Consider the following 17,618-nt stretch of genomic DNA (forward strand, 5'->3'; position numbering starts at 1 on the left):
ACATTTTCATATTTATTCTACACACACACACCAAAAGTTCAATATAACGCATAATTAAACTTAACAAATAGAAACTACTTTTCAAAGTTATATTAATTTCCATGTTGACCTTGACTTTTTAAAATTTCCATAAAAATGGGAACCATGCAAAGTTATAATGCATAAATCATCAATCTTTCTCCAAAAGATGGTAGTAAATCTTTGTTTTACTAAATTTATGCTGGCATCATGCATTTATTTTCATGTGATCAAACAGAAATTAATACATCTTAGTAGTGTAAGACTCAAGTATCAATATATATAACCTGTAATGATATCTTTTAAAAGATCAGTTGGTAGTTTCTGTTCACGTGAGCAGCCAACTAAACAAAAGTGAGAGTATCTACCTTACTTACCTACAATATTCGTCCATACACTTGGTCTTGGGGTTAAATCAAATCTCTGTCAATTTGGAATCCCTCACAAAACACAATCCAGCATTCCAAGTATTGTTTAGGGCTGAGACTGAGTCCTGTTTTGTCTGTACGTGTGTGTTTACACCTGAGCGAGCCTCACCTGGAACCAGGAAGTGCGTGAGCATTCAAGTTTCCGTGAACTTTATTTAAGTTTAAACACAAGTTAACAAAGAAACCATTATGCAACTGAAGGATAAGAAGATGTTTATATCACTACTCTTCAATTAAAGCATTATTTATTGAATGTCATATGATATAAATTAAATAAACGCAATCAAACAGGTGCATACGCTTAAAACACCGAGTCACCGCTGAAATCAGTGCTCTAAAAACTTACTGACAGTCTAAATGAGACATTGAAGAATCATTTTATCAATCGAAACGTGCTTTGTTTTCAAATATCAATAATAAATCACAACTTTGAAAAGAATGAAAATACACAAACGTGCTCCTGCTTCCCAATACAAACCCCATTATGTGACACAGGCTAGCGCAGTTAGCCGGTTACAAAGTTGATTATCAGCATCAAACACCGCGAATAAGTTGAACCGACACTTGGTTTTAAAGGCAAACGTGCTCTAACGAAACAACCTGGCTTTGTTAAGTATATGCATAAAGTTAAAGGCGTTAAATAAGAGAATTACGAGAGACTTACACGCTATGTGTGCGGCGAATCTAGTGCACTGTTTCTTTAAGAGCTCCGTCAGTCACGTGACAGTTCAACATGGCGTTACACTGGAGGAGTTTGTTGCGCTTTCGCTCAACAACACGGCCGCTGATCATCTTCACCTTCTGCCTGACTGTCATTCACAGCCTGGGGAATGATGTGGACAACTGTGATAAACTGCAACTGGGACAATATCCTTTCAAAATCGCGTAAATATATTGCGATCGTTTAAATAGTAGCCGGCTAGCTAGCACTGTCGATGTTACTGGTGATTGATTTTAATATAAATGTACTAATTTAACTTAAAAATCATTATTTGATATAATTACGGCACAAATATTAGGTGTTGTGTTCTAGATTTGTGATTCAATCTTGTATTGAGTGATACAGAAAGTTATACTCATTATGCCCTAGCTTGCATGACCTATTTGAACATTTCAGATGTTTTTGTTACAAAAATGCACACATTGGTTAAATTTCTGTCTATAAGTGTTAAACTGACGAATAATAAACGGCACTGACTGCCACTGATTGTCTGTGATTGCTCATGAGTCATTCATCCATCACTATTGGAATTCAGCTTCACTCAATGTTGCTTCATGAATTAAATACCACTTAATTTCTCCTTAACAGTGCTCATGTATATGTGTAAAGAACCCAAAATAGATGATGCAACTCAAGAACCAGAAAACTGCAAGGACCGGTTGGCTTGGGGTGGGTCGGCTCTCTCGGCTGTGTACATTTGAACTACATTTAAACTATTTAAAATGCTGCTATTGTAGTGTGTAAATATACATTTAGTAAATAATTGAATTATGATAACAATATAAAATAATAAATAATTTCATGATATTTTTATAATCATATATAATATAGATAACATTATACATTTACATTAAATAGTATACGTTTATATTATGTATAATTTATTATCATTTTACATTTTTATAATAACTTTAATAATATAATCATGTAATACAGTATTATATAATATATAGTACTTTTATGTATTGTAACATATATTTTTAAATGTTTAGAAAAATGTATTATGTAAATTATGTACACTATAAAATGGAATTGTTCTACACTATATATAGGTGTAGTGTGTACATTTATATCATGTAAATAATATATAATGTATAATTAAAAAGTGTATTATAGTACTTAACGTATACATATATAATAATATTTGTAATATGATCAGTATAGTGTGTGAATATACATTTTATAAATAATATTACAATTATAATATAATTATTTTAAATAATATATAATTTATAAGGTATAATACATATTACATTTATAACTTGTTTTTTTAAATATATTATTATACATTTATATTAAACATTACATATTTTATAGATAATTTTTTTACTTTTATAATAGTTATACATAATCATGTAATACAATATTATGTAATATAATATTTTATGTATTGTAACATATATAATATTTTAATAATTATAATTATGCACTATAGTTATATATTATACACTACAATGTTGTAATCATTTTGTGTACTGTTATTATGTAATATAATATTTTATGTATTGTAACTATATATATATATATATATTTATAATTATGCACTATAGTTATATATTATACACTACAATGTTGTAATCATTTTGTGTACTGTTATTATGTAATATAATATTTTATGTATTGTAACATTAATCATAATTATTCACTATAATTATATATTAGGCATGCACTACAATGATGTAATAATTTTGTGTGCTAATGTTATGATTTTGTATAATTTATTTATTATAATAATTGTATATGTTTTTTAATATTTAATCATTTTGTGTTATAACATTTGTATGTAATTGTAAACATAACATAATCATATAAAATATGTATTTATTACATTTCATTATATACACTGAACAAAATTATAAACGCAACACTTTTGTTTTTGCCCCCATTTTTCATGAGCTGAACTCAAAGATCTAAGACTTTTTATATATATATATATGTATATGTGTGTGTATGTATATATGTATGTGTATATATATATTTCATTGTATTCACTTTTTAAAATATTTTATTTTCATTTGTTTGTGTTTCATAAAAATTTATGTGTATATAATGCCAGAATAGGTCTGAAACCAGCTACATGTGACTACATGACTATTAAATCGGGAATCTAAGGCTATGTTTCATTGCAGTGGAATGTCTACCTGCTCCAAACATCAGCTGTCGGCTGTCAAATGGAACACAGTTCAAATTCAGCGGTGAAGAGGTCGGGTTCAACAAAAGCATCCCGTGTCGAAATGTGTAAGTCAAACTTACTCTGGCTTTGAGTATGGATTATTCATATTTGTAAATAATCTGTGAATATCTTTAAACAATATGGATGTTTTGTTTTACATTAGGAGCGGTTACTCATACAAAGTAGCTGTTGCGCTGTCACTCTTCCTGGGATGGATTGGGGCCGATCGGTTTTACTTGGGATATCCAGCCTTGGGTAAAAAAAAAAGTACTACTTGACATTTATTGTTGGTCTTTTTGGTCCATTCTTTATAGACACTGTGAGATTTAAGACAGGAAATTATAGAAAAGTGAAATCTGTAAATGTTGCAAACCAGATTCGAACTTGGCTAAATGTATAGGCCGCTAGGCCATGGATCCAACGCTGCATTTTTCCCTCTTTGGCTGTGTGCCGTAGCCCGAAATCACCCATTTACCCATCAATAATGAAAATATCTCATGCCTGTGCTGTGCTGAAACACCAGAGACCTTTAGAACAGACACAATCAGTCCTGGATATTCTGCTGTTGACATCATCTCTTGTTTCCTTTCCAAGGACACACCTTTTCGCCAGATGTTCTCAGAATAAAAATCACACAGACTGATTTTCTTGCACTGATCTTGATATTTTTCTTGCACTTGATGATTTTAAGAGGCAGATGCACATTTCAGCACTGACATTGAAATTTGGTCTGATACGATAATTATTATGGATATATACTGATAATTATTATGATTAAGATATGACAGTAACCAATATAATTGTTGATTAGTGATCGACCAATATGTGTTTTTTCTTAATGCCCGATCCTCGTAATGCAATCTAGAGAGCAGGGTGTCTCATATTATCATATTATATATATTTTTTTATTTTTAATTCTTCAAAATTCACTAAAAGAATTAGTATTATTTTTTTTTAGGATATACTAATAGTTTTTATTATTTTCTGTTTTCATTTTATTTTGCTTAATTTTTTTGTTTTATTTGTGCTTTTATCATTTAATTAGTTTTGTTTTTTATTCTAAATTGATTTCTTTCTGTTTTAGTTTTGTTTCAGTTAGTAATTTTAGTACTTAAGATAGTTGCCAAGGCAGCAATTCAAATTTTTGGCTAGTTTAAGTTTTTCATTTAATATTTATATTTTATTTTATGTCAGCTTTATTTGAATTAACAAATACATTTTTTAATAGTTTGTTTTATTTAATAATAACAACACTGATCTATTTTTTTTGTTTATTTTATTTATTTATTTATTTTTACTACAATGCAATAAATAATTACCACATCATATTAATGAGGAAAATATCTCATGCCTGTGCTGTGCTGAAACACCAGAGACCTTTAGAACAGACACAATCAGTCCTGGATATTCTGCTGTTGACATCATCTCTTGTTTCCTTTCCAAGGACACACCTTTTCGCCAGATGTTCTCAGAATAAAAATCTGAGAACTCTTTTTCTTAATGCCCGATCCTCGTAATGCAATCGAGAGAGCAGGGTGTCTCATATTATCATATTATATATATTTTTTTTTTTTTAATTCTTCAAAATTCACTAAAAGAATTAGTATTATTTTTTTTTAGGATATACTAATAGTTTTTATTATTTTCTGTTTTCATTTTATTTTGCTTAATTTTTTTGTTTTATTTGTGCTTTTATCATTTAATTAGTTTTGTTTTTTATTCTAAATTGATTTCTTTCTGTTTTAGTTTTGTTTCAGTTAGTAATTTTAGTACTTAAGATAGTTGCCAAGGCAGCAATTCAAATTTTTGGCTAGTTTAAGTTTTTCATTTAATATTTATATTTTATTTTATGTCAGCTTTATTTGAATTAAGAAAAACGTTTTTTTTTTATTTTTTTTATAGTTTTAGTTAAAGGTCCCGCCTCTCGAGGAAAAAAAAATATTGCGCTCGCCTCGCGGTAGTAGCTCATTTTCTCATGGGCGGGCCAAATTCTCTGGGCAGGCAAAGCAGAGAAAGGGGAGGTAACCTTTCCCCGTATGACGACATAAAGGGAAGATTCTTTTTTGTTTTATTTGTGCTTTTATCATTTAATTAGTTTTGTTTTTTATTCTAAATTGATTTCTTTCTGTTTTAGTTTTGTTTCAGTTAGTAATTTTAGTACTTAAGATAGTTGCCAAGGCAGCAATTCAAATTTTTGGCTAGTTTAAGTTTTTCATTTAATATTTATATTTTATTTTATGTCAGCTTTATTTGAATTAAGAAAAACGTTTTTTTTTTATTTTTTTTATAGTTTTAGTTAATGATAACAACACTGATCTTTTTTATTTATTTATTTTATTTCTTTACTACAATGCAATAAATAATTACCACATCATATTAATGAGAATCAGCATAGGGAATAACGTTAATTATATAAAAATAAAACTTAAAAACTAAAACATCCAGACATAAATGTACTTAATTATCATGAAAATAATGTCTAAATGAAATAAATAAATGAATGTAGACATGTGACCTGGATATGTTTTATACAGGTTGTGTGGGAGTCCCTCCATCAGCCATGGTTTAAAAGCCAAAAAAACTTTGATTAAAGTTTTGATTAAAGACTGGTTATTAAAGTGTTTTTGGCCTCTCTGTTAGTTAGAGGAACTCTAGACCTTCCCCTTTGACAACGATATTAACAATCCCCACCAGGTCCACGCCTGTTTTGAAAATAAACTCCTGAGAGAAATCCCAGCGCACACTGACGTCATGAAACTAGTTCATAGTGCTTTTAAGAAAAGGTACATGCTGTTCACACGTGAGGCAAACAGTATCAGCCCTTACAGAGCTGTAGATCACGCGCTGCTTTTCAGAACATGCGAGAAACCCATCGATGACCCTTTTGTGGGCACCTTGCTCATTTTTTGGCACCAGCTGTTTTAACAAAACGAATCAGCATGCGACACAACTAATTAACTAAAACGGTTCTCCTTTACCATCAGATCTCACGGTGTTCATCTATCCCATAGTGCAATTATTGTCATCGCTTGCAGATGAGTTCAAGTCGTACATCTAAATCCCAAGGCAGGATACAGCGGGAAGCTCCGTCTTTCTGCCTCTCTCCATGTTTTAAGGACTTCCTGATCAATTAAGCACCTGCTTTAGCACAAAAGGGCCTGGGCATTTGAAGGTCCCCCTTGTTCCCGGCTTCTTTGTGCGAGAGTGCCGGAGTTTGTGAAAGGCAAGCTCACACCGCGCTGGAGTCAGTTGTATAGACGTGTTCATTGAGAGCGTAATGGCCCAGCAGCTCTGAGGTCAGTCCAGACTAGGTGGGACTCAAAGGAAGGCCTGGACTTGTTGAGAAGACATTGTGCAGGTGGCATTTTTGATATCCGTCCTGAAATCAACATGCCTAAATCCCTCAAAGACCAATTATAAGTAATATTAGAGATGATTAGCAGCAATTATGTTTGAATGGAAGGATGGAAGGGGGTTTTTAATGGACTGCAGATCTCATGGGTTCCTGATGGTGTTTTTCAAATGATCACTCAGTGGACGTCCAAAGTAGGCCCATATAAATTTAAACCAAACTTGTTTATTTTGTGGCAATTATGCGTGGATATTATAAACTTGGCTCATGAATATTAATTAAATGACATACCATTCTACCTTATTTGCTGGAGGGCATTAAAGTAAGTCTTTAATGCACAAAATCCTCGAAATTCTTCAGACGGAAACAAGCCGATTTAAGTTCTACGAATTGGCTGATTTGAACTTACAACCTTGCACAGTGGTTTGAAAACTTCACCAGTAGTAGTCTGCACTACTGCAAGCATGAAAAAAACACTTCCTTAGGTGCACAACAAATGGCTTTGCCCTCAAAATTGTTTTTCTTTGTGGTCATATGGAGAAGCCAGTGAGAAAGTGCTTTTGGACACAGATTGGTTATGATGGGAGGCTTTGTAGTATGTTCTTGGTTAACGTGTGGCTCACTCTTTGTTTGCTTCTAGGCCTGTTGAAATTCTGCACTGTGGGGTTCTGTGGAATTGGAAGCTTAGTGGACTTCATGTTGATATCCATGCAGGTAAGGCTTTTGACCCATTTATTGATGTATGCATTTCCTTCTGCCTTTTTTCCTCGCTTCATGTTGTACTTTGCTTTCACTTAGGGCAGAAAAAAAATTTGATTTTGGAAATTTTTTTGTGACTTTTTTTTTTTTTTTACAACTGTCATGAAATGTCTGGTTCATATTTCAAGAAAAAATAAACAGTTTGTTATTTAGGAATTATTTTTTATTATTTTTTTTAAAGAAATTATATTTATATTATATAAATAAAAAATAAATAGATAAAATTTTTGATTATAATGTAATTATTAATAATATGAATTTACATTTTTAATTATTTATTTTAATTTTGCGGTGAAATATGACATTTCTTCACAAATCCTACAAAGGGGTGATCTATGAGCTATCACCATTGTGCCATTTGATCAAGACCTTTAATAAATATACTGTAAGTCACTTTGGTTAAAAGCGTCTTCTAAATGATTACTAGATTACATTTAGCATATTAGGGGAGTAACCAGGGGAGGCACTTTACCCACAATCCCCTAAATGAGCTCCAAACACAGAGACTCAGCACTGACTTGTACTTGAATGCTTGTGTTTGTATTCAGTGGCACCTGTGTCTCTCCTCCAGTGCCTCCAGCACTGTGAAAGGAGCTAATGAGAGCGTGGTTTGTTTTCGCCTCCTCGTCCTTTCCCGAGTCGCACGCTCCCACAGGACTCCCCTAACCCCTATTCTATTAAAGGCCCCCTACACCTGACAAGAGAAAAAAGCCGCTCCATTTGTCATCTTGTTAGGCCTAACCTCACCCACTCCACTCTCATTAGGCCTCACGGTCCTGAATGAAACTGTACATGAGAGACGTTTGCTCACTGCCGCCACTTCCACACACCACTGATGACAGATATTTATGGAAAGCTCTTATGTGTGTGGCTCCAGGAATAATTATTACACGTACTTTAGAATTCCGCTGACTGCTGCGTCATACAATATGTTGGAAATGTTTGCGTCTCCCGCTGCTAGTGAAAACAGACATATTTTTTTTTAGATTTGCTCAGATGTGTCTGAGCTACTGTACGCTGGGGGAACAATGACCTGATGTCTTCCGACATGTTTCAGCATGTTGGAAAAGATCAGGACAGGACAGCGTGTTACGATACCTTATTTGTCGTTCGTCTCAAGAATAACATGTTTATCAGGAATATGCATAATTTTTAAGCTTTAAAAGTTCTGGCCTTTCAGTCTCTTTCAAATTTACTGATTCAATAAACATTGTGCGCCTCAAGTCCTCCATACCTGGTTCGATTATTCGTAGTCGCCTACAGCGCACTACCTCAAAACAATACCTGTCCATTCATTGACAATTTCACACTCCTGCCAGTTTATCATCACTCCTTTAGTCGTTTTGTTTTCCTCCTCGGAAATACCCACTCTTTTCTAGTCACAGTGGATAAATAAAGCAGGCCTTTATTTTTTTAAATGGCCGTGGCGGCTTTGATTAACAGGGCCACTGCAGTGTTTATTGTTCTCTTAATGTCTTATTGAAGGCCCTGGGAGAGCAATGCTTTTAAGAAGTGCCTCTGGCAGCCAAAGCTGTCACGCGCTAACATTCTCAATTAGCTGTCGACTGTCGGGCCTCTTCATTTTTTAAATTGTGACATTTTTGATAAAGAGTATCCCCTTCCCTCAGGACCCCATTTGCACACATCTCTCCTCTCTAAAACCTCATATTTTATACTCTAAACTACCTTCGCTAAGAGCCACGTCGTCTGGGAAATGCATCTTTGAGAAACTAATGAATAAACACCGGGGACATGTTACTGTTATTTATATTCATCGATATTCCCTCCCGCAAGTCGCCCCACGTTTTGCCTTTTGAAAGTAATGATGCAAGATTAACGGTGCTGCGAAACTAGGTTTGAGAGTGGATGCATCAAGCGAATTTGATGGATCGCATGTTAATGGTATGAGAGAACATGAAACTCTAGTTGACCGCCACACCGATCTAGACAACTCTCGGCCGATACCATTGCAAGAGGAAATAGCTTGTATTGGGCCGCTGCCAGACGAGCGCTAATCTCGATATGGTAGAACACAGTGTCTGTGTTTGGTGGGCGCCTTTCTCCCTCTACCAGATGTGTGTTGTCATTATCATCCCGTCCCAAAGCGGAGTGGAGCAGAGCCGGCAGGGCCAGGTGTTGGGCACGTACGCCTGCAGGAAGCCATTACACCGTCTTTGTGCATCAGTCCAAGCATGTTGTTTGGATAGTAGCTGATCTCAGAACTGGCACGGGCCCCAGTTTGAGCTCTAGGCTCATTGCTGAAGCTCTGATCTGGGGACTGTCCTTCGGGACACTCCTCCTCACCAGGACTCCAAAAGCAACCTCAATTACAGCACTGCCTGGGGTTAAACTTAAATTGCCTCCAATTCGGCATTACTGTCTTATAATTCAATTGTACGAGCATGAGCCATCTGAGGAGGACGATAGACCCTACCAGCCCACCTGGTATTCATCATTGTGTAATGTGGAATCATGTAATTGTCTGGTGAAAGATTACATTGTTATGTAGGTCTCCCTACGCTGCTCTGACATTTGAGACTCATTCTGTTTGCTCTGGTGTAGATCGTGGGTCCATCAGATGGGTCAGATTACATTGTGGACTACTACGGGGCACGCCTCACCCGTCTTTCGATAACAAACGAGACCTACAGAAGAACGCAGCTCTCTCCGTGAAGACACCAGGTGAGGATCTCTTTGTCAAAGCAGTGACTTTACTATACAACTTTACTATACAAGGTTGAATGGGATAGTTGTGAACCCTGTCACACAAAACCAGCAGAGAGAACAGGACAAGGGGCGTATGGGTAAGTGGCATATTTTGAAAGTTCTTCAAAGACTTTTTAATAATGCGGTGAGTCAAGGTCAGTGGTGATCTCGAGTGACCTCCTGGGGTATCAAAGCAAACTGGCAGACCAAGGACACCTTCAGCTGTGCTCTAAGCCCCTGTCCACCGCCCCTCACTCTCCTGTTCCCCAGAAGGGGCTCCCCGCTCTGGGGAGAGAGAGCGATTAAATGTCAGATGTGCCGAGGGGATGTTGGGAAAACACAACGGGGTCGTGAGATTGCACTTATTATGGCTGGCACCAGGGCTGCATCTGTTGAATTTTGTCTTGGTACTCCACACACACGCTCTTGCAGACATCCCCCGTATCCAAAAGAAAATAGTGGCCGCATTGTAGACGATTCCTTATATCTGTCTGTCCCCTATCAGTTTCTGTTTCCTGCCAGTTCGGCACTCTGGTTAACATTTGCTGCCGCAGTGGTAATGGTAGTGACAGGTTGTTATGTGGAATGGGACCCATGTGGAGGCCATTACTTGCTCTCCTGTGTTTACGTTGTTCCAGTGTAAGCCTCCAAAGAGACAAGGTCTCCGTCCCTGATTCACTCAGCCACATTCACCACATCTCCTTGTCTCTTTGCCCCCCTTTTCTTCTAGATCTCACTTGCTTTTACCCAAAACTCACTAGGAGAGTTTCATGAGGCAAGTCTAATCTAAAAGCAAAGGCATTTTCAGTAGAGAACTGTAACTGAAACTAAGTCCAAGACTAGATTTATCGGTGTTTGACTTAAAAATATTAGGACACCACCTCAGACCATCATCCTTGCTATTTCCTTATAGCCCGATCCAGATTAGTTGATCTAACATTATATCTAGTGCTATATCAAGACAATCAGCCCTTGATCAGCCAATGTAGATCTTGATAAAGTATGCCAGATATAGACAAGACGCCTAGATTTAGACAAAGCAACCCGCGTGTCAAATGGTCCAGTTGTATCTTAAGGGTTCAATGGCTTGTCACTGGGGCAGTACCCTTAAAGTACCTTATCTACCCTTAAAAGGTGAATATTAGTACCTTAGAGTAGTAATAGATACTCTGAAGTTACTACCATGAATATTTCAGGGTAAATAAGGTTCCGATATGTCCCTTTGAGGGTTCTGCCCCAACAACAAGCTATTGTACCCCTAAAGGTACAATGTATTTATATATTTTTTTCTGACAATATACAGGGCATGAAAACCTCTGATAAATGTCCTAGAACCAACTTAATCCTTCTTCTGTTTTTCTCTGTTTCATTCTTATAAATAGGTTTCCCGTGTTTACATCAGCTCTGGAATGAATCCAGAAACACAAATGATGTTTCTCGTATAGGAAAAATGACACTGATCCATTTTCAGCATTGGAAACATTCCCTGCCACATGTGTCCTCTCCAATGTGGGAAGAGACTGATTTATCTTCTGCTTGTGTTATCCTGGACCTGCTCCCAAACAGATCTAACTCTTTCCATTCTGCCATTTCAGGTGGATCCCAATTGAGATGACCTACCAAATGTAAAGGATCGTGTTATGTAAATCCCATCTTTTCTTTGGATATGCCTTTGCCGTTTCCAAACACAAAGACACATGGACATGCCAAACTACGCTCTGGGAAAGACTAGCCCATGTCTGGAGTTTGCAAACATGGCTCATGCATGTGCTGAGATAGCGCTGGTCCCTCTCTCCAAATTCTTCTCGTATCCTCGAGAAGCTGTTTTTTCCACTGGGCCACTCATGTCCTCTATCACTCTCTCTCTCTCCATCTCTCCATCAATCAGTCTCTTCCTTTGAGTCATGCTTGGAATGTCATCCATCTTTTGTTTCTTTTCATTCCTGTCCTCACTAGCTTCATATTGTTGGACATTGTGTGATGTTTTGATGTTATTTAAACACTGTAAATAAAGTTTTATTATCATATTCTGCGCTGACATGTTTTCTACTTTGCATTGTTAGTAGAAATGTGCAACTCATTGGTTTCCATATTGGTAGCGACCAATATTAGTGGATGTTGATTTTTGTCATTGACCTGAATTGGCCAATATTAGGAAGGCAATTTTTCTGATTCAGATGCTATATTTGTATATTGTATCTTTTTTGTGTGTGTGTGTGTCAGCTATCATATTTGTATTGGCCGTAACATATGAATAATATCTGGTATCAGTCAAAATAATCTCTAATTGTTAGATATCATATAATATTAGGTTGTTACACCTTTTAGGTGTCTTGTAAAAGTGGTCCATCGTTATCCCCTCTGATCTTCAAACGGTCTGTGTCGGACCAATGTGAAGTGCTCCTTCAATTTCACTTGAGTGCGTCTGCTTGTCTGCCCTGTCTCAGTCCATCACATCGCCATTAATACAGACTCCTGTAGAGGCTCTTCATCACGCTGAAGTGATGGCGGAGCAGGCCCGACTACGCCAATGTGTGTGCGTGCACGTGCATACGCGCACGCTCCCTTATGAACTGCAGTGTCCTTGCTACAACACATACGACTCTGCTTGGATATGTAAAAACAGATTTAGCACATTCCCCAGCGGCTGTGATGACGGGTGACCAGTGCTGCTTTGGGACTCTTCCCAAGCTCTCCTGAGCCTGCTTTAGGCATAACTATAAATCTCTATGAAACAATAGTTTGGACAGCAAGGATTCGCACAGTTTTAAGATGTTCAGTGACTTTGAAAAGCAACCGCATGGTTCAATCTGAAGTGTCATTCATGTTCGTAGCACTAACTGTGTCAGTTAGGCCCTGAAGTTTACTACTTATGTTTGGGGATTTGAAAACCCTTAACCATAAGTATGAGCAAAAATAACAATGCACCGCTAAGAGTTTGAATTGATTTAGATTAAGTATATCATTTAATACAGCTGTCAGAGTTGTTAAATGTCTCCCTAAAAATGGAGAACAAGATAACTTTGATCTTTTAATATAAAAGAAACAAAAGTGATTCATGTGCAAAATGTTTTCCTAACCCTCTCCGTCCCTTTCTTGTACCTCTTTTCTCCTCCTCTCTCAAGCTCTTTTCTTGTTCCCCGGCAGTGCAGAGCTTATCAATAGACCAGCCGGATAAGAGACCATAGATTTATAGTGCACTTCCCACAAGAGAGAGCAGCAGCTCTGGGACTGCACCCTCCCTCAGTGCGGAGGAGGCCATTCCTCATCCGGCCCTGGTGTTTTATAGGTGCAACCTCCATCTCTCCCTCTCCCGCTCTCAGGCCCTTTGAGATGGAGAAAAATTAAGAGGAGGAAACAGCTTAGAGGAGGCATGGGGTGCTCTCTTTCTTTTACCCGTCCAAAAACAACAAACTCCCAAAAGAGGGGTGAAATAATCCTGCATTGCAGACCACATTGATTCTTTATGCAGCTGCATCAGGTGGGGAAATGGGTCCAAAATGTATTATTCCTTTACTCGTTCACTATTTCCTATATGGTGCACGCCACGTAGTGCACTATATGGGGAAAAAAGATAAGGAAAATGAGTGCGTGAATGTGGTGTCTGGGTTAAATGAGCAACAGAAAAATGCTCTATATAGTGCACTATATGGGGAAAAAAGATAAGGAAAATGAGTGCGTGAATGTGGTGTCTGGGTTAAATGAGCAACAGAAAAATGCTCTATATAGTGCACTATATGGGGAAAAAAGATAAGGAAAATGAGTGCGTGAATGTGGTGTCTGGGTTAAGTGAGCAACAGAAAAATGCTCTATATGCGAATCTTGTAGTGGAAAATTACAATAATAGTTTCATTTGTTATTACATATGCAACTTTTAGTTTTTTTGGTTTTAGGGATGGTATGATGATTCAATAGATCTGTGTCTGTATTTAATAATATTTATTTATTTATTTGAGCTCAGCAGTCTTTTCCCCATTGGATTGTGCATAAAAGAGTGAATCGTATAAGAAAATTAAGTGCTTGCGGTATTTAAATAATACACCCTATACAGTGCACTATATGAGCGATTTAGCAGCTAAAACGTTTTTTATGCATGTTTGAAAGATTTACACATGTTAGCAAAAAATTTGCTTGAAATTTCAAAGGCCTATGGCTGAACTTGCCTTCTTCCTTGTCTTCTGTCCACCGGAGGGGTTTGATGCACAGAGACTCCCAAGTCAAGATGACACTAAACAGCGCAAATAGGAAATGGATGAGATCATGGGGCCTGTAAAGTTTTGTGTTAGTCTAAATGGACGTTTCTGAGGTCATTCGATGGCCCCAAAAAGTATCTTAACATTTAAGCCACACTTCAAAATGTTCAAAATGACAACAGTGATTCAAATTCAATGACATTCAGACATTTTTAAGTGTGATTTAAGTGTCCAAATACTTTTTGGGGCCACTAGCCATATTGTTACATGTGTTTGATGTGATAAGATGTGGACAGGTCCACAGCTGCAAAATCCCACAGTGAGTGCAGAATCTCTATTCCCTTCCCAGAATTCAACAGTCTTGAAATGTGATCACCAAGAAACCCCTGCCCTGCAATCACCACTTCTCTCTCTCTCTGTCTCTCTATCATCTCTAAACCTGTGGTGCATTGAAGTGCAGATGCAATCATGAATGGAGCGCTCATACACTCGTGATATTGACAAGCATTTCTGGTTGACACTGTGCCAAGCAAGCTGTCCTTGTCACTCTCGACAGCCTGTAAAGAAAATGATGATCAAATTCCTTCTGTAACAGAGCTCTGTTATACCACCGATTTCTGGCCTCCTTGATAAACTCTTTCTGATCAAAGCTTTACATGTCCTAATACTAAAATAAATGGAGGCCTGTTTCAATGTAATTTTTTAATTGCAACTTTAAATGTCACAAGTACAATCAATTTTGGTAACTGCTGCTTTTACTTTTTTGGTAATTTATGCTTTATATCTCATAATAACGACTATTTCTCTCAAAATGTGACTTTTTCTCTGAATTTCTACTTTATTCTCTTTAATTGTGACTTTATATGTCAAAACTGCAAGGACTGTATTTCTCGTAACACTTCTTAATTTTAACATTATTTCAAAATTGCAGCCTTTTCTTTCAATTGCAACTTTTTTCTCACAGTTGTGACTTTATAACACAAAATTGCAACTACTACAGGTGCATCTCAATAAATTAGAATGTCGTGGAAAAGTTAATTTCAGTAATTCAACTCAAATTGTTAAACTCGTGTATTAAATAAATTCAATGCACACAGACTGAAGTAGTTTAAGTCTTTGTAACTGATACTTTTTGTAATTTATAAATGACTTCTCATAATGCAACTCTCAATTCAGTTTTTTCTCACTACTGTGACTTTTTTTCTCATGATTGTGAATTTATATCACATTTGTGACTTTATATTATGTGACTTTATATCTCACATTTCTGACTTCATTTCTTATTTTAAACTTTATCTCAAATGTGGCAACAGGAATCCAAGAAGAAAATGAAAAACATGAGGTGAAATTTCTCATGAGAGCAAAAGCAATCAGTTAAAATTAGTTTCTTCTTCAACGGTGTCTAATTGCACTCATAACCTCTTGCATTACAGAGACATCTGCCTTATATGGACGGATTGATGGTGTCAAAACAGTCTTAGCTTTTGTTTATTGTGCAAAAACAAGTGCAAGTCACACATACTAACAGGTCAGACTCCCAATAGTTACCGTTTACGAAGACTGTGCGTGTGACCTTCAATCCAAGCGTGGTCTTGTAAGCTAATCTGCTTGCCTCCTCACTGTGTGTGTGTGCATTAGCCTGCTAGAAACGAATCGAGTACTGTGTCGTGGCTCTCGACGCAGTCTATGACTCAGCAGAAACGCAGTCTGTCATCGTCTCCCGTCATCCGCACAGCCCCACTGCAACGAAGCTGCGGACGCAGCACGTTGGTAGGGAAGATTCATGGCGCTGGCATACCGCACCGTCTCACCTCTGAGTCAAACACCCCGGTGGCGTGGACAGAGCTCATCCTTGCTGATGGAGACGCCATGACAGCATAGAGAAATCTTTGTTCGCCAGCTGTCCCTGATTTTACAAACATTTTACACACCTCCCTCCACCTTTCCCCATTTCTTCTAAAGTACATCCTGTTTTTTTGGCCAAGTTTTTGGCTGGGAGATCCCGCGCAAACTTGGGTCCTGCGCTCGCTATAGTTATTCAGGGTCACGCGTCATGTGTGTTTAATCAAAATTCAATTACTGTGCCGCACCACGCTCCAAAACCCCACAAGCCCAGGTTATGAAGTATGATGAAACCGGCCCCGGCCCTAATTGCTTCAGTATGGAGCCAATATCTCCCTAGCATGTTATGATAAATAGCTTCCTGTGCAGGAGGTATGCGAGTCCAGCGTCCCCTCCTCAACTTCTCCTGGTCTCCTTCTTTCTTTTTGTGATTCTCGTTTTCTATCCACACGTGTTTTACAGGACTCTGATCAGTCCGGTGGGATGCAGGTCAAGGTTGTGGTGGTTTTTAGAGTAAGGCATGTTGCGAGCGCTGCAGTGGTGCTGTCACAAGAGTTTAAGCCATGATCTGACTGTATTACCATTATATGTTCACAAAAAAGTATTACAAGTACTTAAGGGTTTTATTGAGCACAGAGCCAAAGTAGCACCATGTTTTTGCTTTGTTTTGGACAAGTTTAAGGTTTGTTGTCCAAAGAAAACCACGGAAAGACATTATATGTATATACACACACACACACACACACACACGTTTTCTGAGGTAAATGTAACGTTATAACAAGCCATTATATAGACGCCTTTCTTTTCTTTCTGAAACTAATTGGGTGATTACAAGAGACATGATACATTTCAGTAAGTTGTACTGTTTGTAGGATCGGTTCACGTGTGCGTCGCGCTGCTGCTTGAACTAATGGTGTGTGCACACCAAAAGCAAAGCAAATATTCTCATCATGTACTCGCTCTAGATTACTCGCTGGATGTTTTACACTAGGGTAAAAAACATTGTGCGATGAGGAGTGTCTTCACGCACATCAAGAACAACAACAACATTTCTTTCTGCCATTTTTTCCGTCATCAACCATGTTGGAGATAACTACTACTGCTGTTCTGTACCTGTTGTGGAAGTCCCAAATACGCCTGAAAGCACATCAAGAACAACAACAACAACATTTCTTTCTGCCATTTTTTCCGTCATCAACCATGTTGGAGATAACTACTACTACTGCTGTTCTGTACCTGTTGTGGAAGTCCCAAATACGCCTGAAAGCCAAACGCCGACGTGTCTGGATTCACAGCACCATCCACAGGTGCACACAACTTGGGGTGCGTCCGAAATCTGATACTGATTAGTAGGTACTACATTTGAATTTGAACGTACTACTCGACCGTTAACAAAGTACGTTCTATATAGTATGAATGCGAGTAG

The 17,618-nt window shown here is 37.2% G+C and overlaps 2 protein-coding genes across 3 annotated transcripts in view; one reads left to right on the forward strand and one right to left on the reverse strand.

Moving 5' to 3' along the window:
* Positions 1-1,167, reverse strand: part of LOC107715056 (inaD-like protein) — a 108,412-nt gene extending 107,245 nt beyond the window's left edge. Inside the window, exons 1-2 of the mRNA XM_016521099.1 lie at positions 1,111-1,167; positions 396-555 (exon numbers count right to left, since the gene is read on the reverse strand). The gene's annotated coding sequence lies outside the window, so the exon portion shown is untranslated. The remainder of the gene's footprint in view (positions 1-395; positions 556-1,110) is intronic.
* Positions 1,118-12,194, forward strand: LOC107715116 (TM2 domain-containing protein 1). Of its 2 annotated transcripts, none has more exons than XM_016521184.1 (7): positions 1,118-1,313; positions 1,763-1,836; positions 3,297-3,405; positions 3,504-3,607; positions 7,333-7,406; positions 10,014-10,133; positions 11,753-12,194. In XM_016521184.1, exons 1-6 carry the CDS (start codon positions 1,180-1,182, stop codon positions 10,122-10,124), a joined length of 606 nt encoding a protein of 201 aa, XP_016376670.1. In that variant the 5' UTR covers positions 1,118-1,179; the 3' UTR covers positions 10,125-10,133; positions 11,753-12,194. The 2 variants fall into 2 exon arrangements, with proteins under 2 accessions (XP_016376670.1, XP_016376671.1); XM_016521185.1 differs by having other exon boundaries at positions 1,120-1,313; positions 3,504-3,595.
* The last annotated feature ends 5,424 nt before the right edge of the window (positions 12,195-17,618 follow it).

Source organism: Sinocyclocheilus rhinocerous, unplaced genomic scaffold (assembly GCF_001515625.1).
Source record: "Sinocyclocheilus rhinocerous isolate Xijiao unplaced genomic scaffold, SAMN03320098_v1.1 scaffold509, whole genome shotgun sequence".
Lineage (NCBI taxonomy): Eukaryota > Metazoa > Chordata > Actinopteri > Cypriniformes > Cyprinidae > Sinocyclocheilus > Sinocyclocheilus rhinocerous.

Coding starts and splice junctions, on each gene's coding strand:
- LOC107715116 (XM_016521184.1), top strand. CDS start 1,180: ATGGCGTTACACTGGAGGAGTTTGTTGCGCTTTCGCTCAACAACACGG. Junction 1,837..3,296: donor CAAGGACCGGTTGGCTTGGG/GTGGGTCGGCTC, acceptor GTTTCATTGCAG/TGGAATGTCTACCTGCTCCA. Junction 3,608..7,332: donor AGCCTTGGGTAAAAAAAAAA/GTACTACTTGAC, acceptor GTTTGCTTCTAG/GCCTGTTGAAATTCTGCACT.